The sequence below is a fragment of the Zea mays genome, chromosome 7 (genome assembly GCF_902167145.1).
Source record: "Zea mays cultivar B73 chromosome 7, Zm-B73-REFERENCE-NAM-5.0, whole genome shotgun sequence".
NCBI lineage: Eukaryota > Viridiplantae > Streptophyta > Magnoliopsida > Poales > Poaceae > Zea > Zea mays.
This window is the reverse complement of record NC_050102.1, coordinates 165,865,879-165,875,418: the sequence shown is the minus strand read 5'-3', so window position 1 is coordinate 165,875,418 and position 9,540 is coordinate 165,865,879. Positions and strand designations below refer to the sequence as shown.

Below are 9,540 nucleotides of genomic sequence, written 5' to 3'. Positions count from 1 at the left end.
GTTTTATACTATAAAATTTAAAGATCAAACTCTATTTGTATTTATTTTTGATCTAAAATTAATTTAAAACCCTGACAAATTATGAAGAAACGCACCCTAGGCGCAGCATCTGCCCTAACTGACGATCTTTTTTTTTGATAGAGTAGCTGACGATCTTTTTTTAAGAGAAGCAAGAGCGACGCCAACGATCTTATTTTTCAGAGGAGCGAGAGCGACCGTAATTAATCAAGGACACTCACGTGACAGCGGCAGATTGATTTTTTGAGAAGCGAGTGTGACCGTAATTAATCGAGCACACTCAAGCGACAGCGGCTGATTGATGATGAGCGGTAAACCAACACGCTCTGGTTGCAGTTGCTGTGGTGGAAGTGCTCGATGCTATCACATGGCCTTGACCCATGAGTGTGTTCATGACACACTGCGGGTGGAAAGCAGTAATGCTTTCACAATCGAGTCACAATGGCCAATGTTAGAACACTAGCCTCACATGACAAATAATAGTACGATCAAGTGCTACCGAGTACCGAATACTGAGCACTGACGGTACCACAAAATAGCCAGGTAATCCCTTGAACGAACGACAGTACAACCATTCATCAGCTCTCGCCCCTCGGTAATGACAAAAATAAAGCCATAACCATATGTACAACGATGTTCGCTCCCTGGTCAAAGATGAACAATACAACAATTGGGATTATCCCCAGGTCACAGGCCTAAAATCAATGGCCATATAGGCTGGCAACCTCCTAAATCAAGCAACCTAATCAGGCAACCTACCCTCTACCGATTTTTGACCATATCATACACTATCTTCAGGCTTCAATGTAATATAAACGCTTGCGCTCCCACCTGAAAGATGAGCCAACAAGAATTGCATCTTCTGAGACTATGTGGACATTGTTTCTGCCTGGGAAGCTGCTGCTAATCTTCCATTACTCTCAGGTACAGGTGATCCGTGAACTTCAGCATCCTTCACTCCAGAATGATTGCCTGCAGCATCCAGCTCACATTCTGAACTGAGCTCTTCAGACTGGCTCGATGGAGATGCATATATCAGGTTCAGCATGGCGTCACCGCAGCCACCCAGCTCAATCGAAGGGCAAGTAATGCTGCCATCCTCATGGACAGACTCTTGTTGAAGCAACCGGTTCTTGAACTTATCTTCAGGGTTGCTGTTCGACATGTTTCCTTGACGTATCTTCTGACAGCAACTTAGGCACAGCTTAAACGGGCATGTTGGGCAGCATCTCAAGAATTGACTCACAGAGAGCTTACAGTTATTACTGCTTCCAGAAAACATTCAACAAGATCTCCGGTTAAAAGAGAAATTGCAACAGAAAAATAGCAGTTGACAGATACATCAAAAGGCAGCATAACCAGTACCAAAATGCATATTAGAATAGCTAAGAAAAAAGGGCTAAACCATTGAATGAAAAGAAAAACTGAACTTATAAGGGTACCATAATCCTTTTATGTGGCCTACAGTTAGGCAAGCAAAGTAATACTAATAGGGACGACTTGTTTATATGACATAAATATATGAACATGTGAAAATGACTGACAAAATCGGAACATAATAATACTAAGCTGGCGAGTTGCGACAAGACAACATTTGCCTGACCAAAGAAATATCTAACTGTCCGTGCAATTACAAGATTGATTTATTTCATGCTCACCACAAATAAGAGTAAAATGCACTCACAGTCCTTAATTTTTTTCTCAGGTTCTCATCTAGGTCCAGTCTCAGTGAGGATCTGGGTCCTTATACATTTAAATTGGTTGCTCTAGAGTGAACCATTTAAAAATAGAACCTAAAGTTCAAGGACCCAGGTTACACTTTACTCTGTACAAAATAACACAAAGCCAAGGGAGAAAACCTATTAAACTGTTACTAGCCTATATGTAGCTGATGGCGACATAGTAGCTGGTAGTAACATAAGAGATTTGAGCTTACCAGTAGAGTGACTCACTCTGACCATTTTCAGCAACCTGGACACGGACATTAGATGTTTTTGTTCCTAATTAAGAGTAGACAATTAGATTACAAAAGAACCACAGCGCTTCAGATTTTAAAGAAGTACAAACAAACCTTGTATTTTAGCTTCTAATTCCAACTCGTCAAGTTGCTCCCGGTCAAGTTTTACAGGTAAAAGCTTGTAAAATTGATGGTTGGAAATTTTTATGCTGAGTATCTTCCTTTCACCACTTGGCGGTTCCTGGAGATCCAAGTCATAAAACCAAAAAAAATAAATACAACAATAAAATACCACTTCAATTGCTTTACCCTGAGTGGAAGAAAGATCACCTTATGAGTAGCACCCTTGGTATGACCAAGGCTGCACAGTTTACAATTGCAGAGACCACGGCAAGCTGGACAACGAGCCTTTATATCCTTCCTGGACAACTTAGAATACCTGCAGGGTGCAGTGTACTAACAATCAGGGCCAAGAATTACTAGAACCAAAGAACCGCATAGGCATATCAAGGATTTGAGATCTAATTAACAATCTGCTGACATAAAGTCTGATAATCCATGTCAAACCCAAAAGGAACTACTGAATCATTTGTTTCATAACTCCAAATAAATCAAATAATGCATCTCAAATTTAATGTGTTGGTACTTATGTAATTTCCATAGGTTATTTCAAATATAAGTTCAGCAATTATTCATCAGCTTGCACTTCTCAACTAAGAATCTTCAGCAATCAATTAGCACTGTTATTTTGATTAATTATATCTCCTAAATATTTGATTAGATCACCTTATTGTAGCCAACTCGACACTTCTAACGCACGCAAAAGCATCCACCACAGAAAACAGGTTATTGTAGGTATTCCTTGGAAAATACATAAAATCAGTATGAATGCATTCATGTATAACAGTCAAGAACAAAAATGACAAATCAATTCACATAAATGTAATGTAAAGAAGATAAAGTTGTCATTCAATAACTAACTGGAAGAAGAGATAGATGAATATGGCACTGCAGTGAAGTTAGGTTACATAGTCTAACCCTAATGAGCCTATTGGGCCGGGCTCTACGCCGAAGTCACATAACAGTCTAACACCCCCGCAGTCGAAATGCCAGCCACGACAGATGTTCCGACTGAAGCAACACTCTAAGAACACTGAGGGTCAGCCCTTGGTGGAGATATCGGCAAACTACGAAGTCGTCGGAACATGGAGGATCAAACATCCCCAAAGATGACACGTTCACGAATGAAGTGAAGATCAATCTCAACATGCTTCATACACTCGTGCTGGACAAGGTTGATAGAGAGGTAGACCGCGCTGACGTTGTAGCATTAGACAGGGGTACTCCTAATGAGAGGGTTGTACAGCTCTTGTGTGAGTTGGCAAACAACAGGACACCTCAGCCACACCACTCGCCACTGTGCGATATTCGGCCTCAGCGCTCGAGTGAGAGACCATAGGCTACCGCTTTGACGACTAGGAGACGAGGTTTCTCCCAAGGAACATGGCGTAGCCATAGGTGGACCTATGTGTGTCCGAACAACCAGCACAGTCAACATCGATGTAGACGACGTGCTTAGTCGGTGAGGACCGTCCGAGAAGGACATTGTCAAGAGTGCATTAAAGGTACCGGAGAATCCTCTTCACAACGGTAAGATGTGTCTCCTGCGTATCATGCATGTGGAGGAACACCTAATGAACAGTCTGTTGAAGGTGAGGTACCAAAGCCCTCACAAGGCTACGGCAGGCAGTGGGGACATTACTGGAGCACTAGAGGGAACCTTCGCCTGAGCATCTACTGGAGTGGCACACGGCTAACAATCCAACATGCCAATGCGCTCAAGTAGGTCTAGAGTATATTGCCGCTGCTAAAGAAACAATGTATCGGGACCGTGCTCAACTGCAATACCCAAGAAATGGCAAAGGTGGCCTAGATCTTTCATGGCGCACTCCTGCTGCAATGCTGAAATAGTGTGCTGCAAGATAGTTGTAGTGGAGGCTGTGAGAACAATATGGTCGACATAGAGAAGGTACACAGTGTCAGTGCATCTTTGGTAAATGAAGTGTGAGGTGTCCAACTTAGCCTTGGAAACCTAACAAGACCAAAAAAAGGAAGCAAACCAGCTAAAGCAAGCACAAGGTGCCTGCTTCAGACCATACACCGACTTATTGAGTTTACAGACCATGTCCGTATGAGTTGAGTCAATGAAACCAGGCGACTGACTGCAATACACAGTCTCAGCCATGGATAAAGGCATTCTTGACGTCTAGTTGATGGGACCAAGACCACGAGAGAGAAACAGAACTACGTGGAAATTTGTGGGCTTCACCACAGGATTGAAATTCTCATCGCAGTCAACACCGAGATGTCGAGTGAAATCCTAAGGAGCCACCAAGTCTTGTACCTATCTAGAGAACCGTCAGCCTTCCTCTTGTGACTCCAAACCCACTTGTCAGTCACCATGTTGCCGACAGAGGGATGTGACACCAAGTCCTAGGTATGATTGGCGAGGAAAGCCTTGTACTCTTCCTCCATAGCACAGCGCCAGTGAGGATCGATGAGGGAGCGATGGACAGAGGATGGTACGGGGGAGACTGACAGAGAGGAGGTCGAGGAAAGTACGAGGCGGTCAACACCTCGAAGAACCCCAGCAGTTTGTCGAGTCACCATCGGATGGACATGACGAGGATCGCAATGAAGTAGAGGAGGGTGGTACACCGACGACTTTGACCGGATAGCGAGTCAGGGCACCCTCCTGTGCACGATGCAAGTAGACATGCACGAGTGTGGCGAAGCAAGTCAAAGAATGAGGTGGCACACGAAGCGCGATCGAAGGTGCAAACATGTGTGAGGTGTAGCAGGGGATGTTAGGGCTGCACCAAATGTGGTAGGCGAGGCCGGGATTGTGGGTGGCGTAGTAGGTGATGTTGGGGCCGTGTGAAGCACTATCAACGACTCCAAGGGAATCCAGAATCCACCTCTTGGACGGGCGCGGGCTGAGAGGGCGCTGCGCGAGCGCTGCGCGTGAGGCCCACAAGGCACGACGCCGAGGACGGGCACGTGGGGGGGGCCAGAGTGTCAGCGCGGAGGGTGAAGCCGTGGTAGCATCAGGTGACCACATTAGGTTCTTAATAGAGTAGTATAGATTATGGCTAGTATACAAAATAGCAAGTTAGAAGTTATATGCAAAATAAATTAACATGCATGGAAAACACAGGATAAGCACAGCTACATGTCCTAGTTCATAAACTAAGAAAATCTGTCACCAATCTCTACTTACTTTTCCAAAGTCACTACAAAAATTAACAGAGTACAGACCTAGAGTTGGTTATCAACAACTACACAGGGAAGTAACTCGATGACATCAACAAAAGGCATAAACCCCCAGGTGCACCCTCTTCAACCACTACCTCTTATATAATTACTAAATTGAAATCTACCAAGTTCTCATTACTTCATAGTTGAAACTTTATAAAGTTTGAGCTTTGTGTGTAATACAATTATACGTTCCCAATGCACTGATCAAGCATGCAAATAAAGCAATGGCAAGCAAATCAAAAACTAACCATTTATTAATGCAGCTGTTACAGAAATTCGTATCACAGTTCTTGCAATTGGCAACACGCGCTGCCTTCTTTACCCCGCAGCAGTGACACATTCTTGGTGCTGCTTTCGTCATACTCATAGCACGAGGAACAACCTAATCCAAAACAATCATCAGTAATAAGCAAACATTCAACAGAAAGCTAAATAGTGAAGATCAAACAATCAGTGGTGAAAAATTGAAGATTAGCTGGGTAACCTTCACAGGACCAACAGGCAATGGCTCAGCATTCTTGGATCGATAGCACCGCTGCATCGGTGCAGAAATTTCTACACCAACTTTTGTAGTAACAGGAGTTGACAGTGCTGCAGGTCCACTGCTACCTGGCAAGATCGTCATCAGTCCGTTTGGGAGATCCCTGGTCTGGCGGTCACTCGTGGCTGCCTGAGGGGACGTCGACGGATTGATTCTCCTCCTGCCCTTCCTCTTGTTCTTCTGCCTCTGAAGAGCGACAGCAAGGAGCTCTCCATCCGCTGGTAGCTTCTTGCCCTTGTTGGCCCTCGCGTAGTGGTATTCGCAGAAGCTAACAGTTGGGAGTGCACGGCCCGAGCAGCGCCACTTCTTCCCGTCGCTACGACGGCAACGGAGGTGGTCCGGAAGTGGCGGCGGAGAGTCACCACGCTGCCTCGACTTCCGACGGCGCCGGCGACGCGACGGTGTAGGGGTCTCCTCTGCTTCATCATCGGGAGTGGCCGCTCGCTTACGGCGGCGGCTGCGGGAAGGAGGGGGTGGAGGGGATTCCTCAGCATCACCTTCGGTGTCGGAGTCCCCACCATCTTCTTCGTTCTCGCCGCCCGTCTCAGCGGCTTCCTCTTCACTCTCGCCGTCGGTCTCGGCGGTGGCTCCCTCCTCATCCTCGCCGTCGGTCTCGGCGGTGGCTCCCTCCTCATCCTCGCCGTCGGACTCCTCCGCTTTGGCCTTCGAATCAACATCCTTGGCATCTGCTTCGCGGTCGGAGCACGTTTCACCGGCTTCTTCATCCTCGGCATCCGAGACGTCAGGTTTCGCTTCCGCCTCGGTGGCTACCGCTTCCGGCTCGGCTTTGGCTTCAGGCTCCGCATCCATCTCATCCGCTCCGTTCTCGACGGCTTCCTCGTTGGCATCTGCATCCATGGACTCGGCGTCGCTTGCCGATTCATCTTCTTTCGCTTCGCCGGACTCCTCCGCCTTCGCGTCCCCCGCCTCGATCTCGGAATCGGCGGCTTCCTCTAGCTCAGGCTCGGGCTCGGTGGCCTTCGCTCTTGGCTTTGCCCTGCCCTTCCCCTTCCTTCTACCGCGGCGCGGCGGCATGGCGGCGGCTGGCTAGGGTTCCAGCGAGTCGGCGGAGTTGGGATGGCTAGATCGAAGGGGGGAAGTGGTGCGTGTACTGGCTCGCGGAGAAGGACACAAGCGCGGGCTGCGGATGGGGGTAAAGAGGGCTGCGTGCATGGGGCCCGCTCTCTGACTAGTCAGAGGCACATCGTCGGATGCAAAAGCTTTAACAGGAACAGGGGGCAGTTACTGGCGATTCGAAAGCAGTAGGAAGTTATTCAAGGTCGTGTGTGTGAGTGGGTGGGGGGAGGGAGGGAGGGAGCGCCCAGCCGTGGGATTGAGATGGGGTGGCTGAGATTGTATACAATGTGAGGGGACTAGAGAGGTTTCTTTTATTAAGGCTAGTTTGCTAATCTTATTTTTTTCAAAAGGATTCTTGTTTTTTAAGAAAAAATAAACTAATTTATCTTACGGTCGTTTGTATTCCTTCATTTTAGAGGAATTGGAATTTAATTTAATAAAGTAATATATTTAGCTTGGAATTTGACATTTCACCGGTTTCTAAAGTTCAGATATAGGTCTATCTCAAATTTATTGGGTGGGGGATGGGAAATAATTTTATGTATTAGTAGAATTTTTTATATTCTGTAATTTATAGAACGTTCTTCAATTCACTCCTCTATAGCAAAAATGTAGCGTATAAATATCTCTGACATCTTGCTAATAATAGTGTACAAACATATATTGTATAAAATCAAATTAGCTTAGTTAATATATGTCTAAATTACTATTATTAGAATATAATTCAATTCCAGTGATCCAAACGGGGCGAGCAAAAATGAAAATCTCTTAAATAAATGGGTTTCTAAACTAAACCAGTAAACCTTATGAAATCAACTAGGACTAGTTTGTCAACCTCGTTTTTTAAGGGATTCACTAATTTCACTTGAAAAATTAGAATCTCTTATGAAGATAAAGTTGCCAAACTAGGAATTATGGGAGAGATTTTTCGCCTGCATACAAAACATTTATCGGCGATTTAGGGGTAAGCTGCGCGTGATGTGGACCGTGCTGGACCAGGATCGAACGGTGGCAGACTATAGAGTTTCCTCGTTTGAATTCGTAACTTGTGGAACTGTGCTAAGAGACTAGCCCATGAAACATCACGGACCTGACTACTATGAAGAGCCGATAGATTTGGGCCTCCCAGAAAGGGAATATATTGAATGTAAACCGTATTTTCGTGCAAACCTCGTACAGACTTTTTAAAAAAGTTTCAAAAAAATCTAAAAAAACAAGAATATACATCTAAGCTTACCTCATCTATATACAAAATTTCATGGTCAAATTCATCTTACTCTAACAGTTAAAAAAAAGACAAATTTTAAACTTTCACTGTTTGTCAGAAATTTTGTCTTTTTTATAACTGCTAGAGTAAGATGAATTTGACCATGAAATTTTACATAGATGAGGTAAGCTCATATGTACATTCGTGTATTTTTTCAGAATTGTTTGAAATTTTTGTTAGTAGGTTTGCACCAAAACGTAATTTTGTATATAATTTTCTAGTTCTAGTGGAGTTTTTATCTTATTCATTGTAGCTATGAAGGTCCATTAGTAAGTAGTATTCTATTTAGTCCTTGTCGGTACCCTAAATCAGGGGTACCCTCTTCTACAGCATGAAGACACCGTACCCATGCGACGTCTCCTAGCCACGCGGGGGACAGCGCCTGACCCCACCGCATGGGCAGGACAGAGGGCGCCACATGGCAAGAAAAGACAACACGTCCCATTAAGTCCGGACCCCCACACAAGGACACCGGATTCCTATACATATAAGTCCGGAGCCTCCGGGTAGGTCCGAACCTCAGCAGGGTCCCGGAACGAGGAGGACCCTGGTATGGGCAGGGGTCCGGTGCTGACACGTGTCTGGGCCTTGCCTCCACTTCCCGCTCAGGCGAAGACCCGCTGCTTGTGACCCATGACATAAGCTATCGGGCCGAACCTGACGAGAAGTCGTGCAACCCTTGCATTTATTGAGGAGAGGACGCGCCGCCTGCCACTGCGCTGATGGGCGACGTGCCCTCTCAGCATTTAATGTGTCCCGTCCCATCCGTTGGCAGGCGACGTCAAGGTCGTCCAGCAGGCGGCGCGCCTGCAGGGTCAGCTGGCAAACAGTGCGCCCGTGTCGTGCGGCGCGCTATACTCATCCTCCCTTCTACAAGAAGCTTCCCCTGCACGCCAAGGATACGCAGATCTCGGGCGTCAGGGCACAAGAAGATTGTCTCGGCAACAGACATTAGTAGGCTCCAAGCACTATATTCCTTATGTCCCTGGGCCCACATGTCGGGGCCCAGTCCCTTTGTGCATGCCCCACTTCAGCTATAAAAGGGAAGGCATGCGACGTTACACATACGCAATCTTAGACCACACCTCAGACTTGCAAGATCATAAGCAATACATCCCACAGTGGAGTAGGGTATTACGCTCTGGCGGCCCGAACCACTTTAAATCCCTATGTGTTCTTGCGTTCTTCCCGTTCATTCCAACGATCAAGAAAAACGCCTAAGCCCCTCATCATCTCGGGATTTAGGGCGGGTGCACTCCGCCACTCGGCCGGAGATTTACTCTCCGACATTTGGCGCGCCAGGTAAGGGGCCTGGGCATTAGGTTCTTGTTTGATCCCTTACCCAAGCATGATGGTGCAGAT

The 9,540-nt window shown here is 46.2% G+C and overlaps 1 protein-coding gene across 1 annotated transcript; it reads right to left on the bottom strand.

The window, feature by feature from the left end:
* Window positions 1-538: 538 nt before the first annotated feature.
* On the bottom strand, window positions 539-7,078 carry LOC103633287 (serine/arginine repetitive matrix protein 1). The gene is made up of 6 exons (XM_008654994.2): window positions 5,778-7,078; window positions 5,542-5,675; window positions 2,306-2,414; window positions 2,090-2,216; window positions 1,955-2,018; window positions 539-1,283 (listed from the first exon to the last, which is right to left on the bottom strand). The coding sequence occupies exons 1-6, from the start codon at window positions 6,867-6,869 to the stop codon at window positions 887-889; spliced, it is 1,923 nt and encodes a 640-aa protein (XP_008653216.1). The 5' UTR covers window positions 6,870-7,078; the 3' UTR covers window positions 539-886.
* Window positions 7,079-9,540: the final 2,462 nt, after the last annotated feature.

Bases quoted from the DNA above. Each gene is read 5' to 3' on its own strand.
- LOC103633287 (XM_008654994.2), bottom strand. From the start codon at position 6,869: ATGCCGCCGCGCCGCGGTAGAAGGAAGGGGAAGGGCAGGGCAAAGCCA. The intron at 2,415-5,541 runs GTTAGTTTTTGA...TGCACCCTGCAG, and splicing joins AACAGCTGCATTAATAAATG to GTATTCTAAGTTGTCCAGGA. The intron at 2,019-2,089 runs GTTTGTTTGTAC...ACTCTTAATTAG, and splicing joins ATTAGAAGCTAAAATACAAG to GAACAAAAACATCTAATGTC.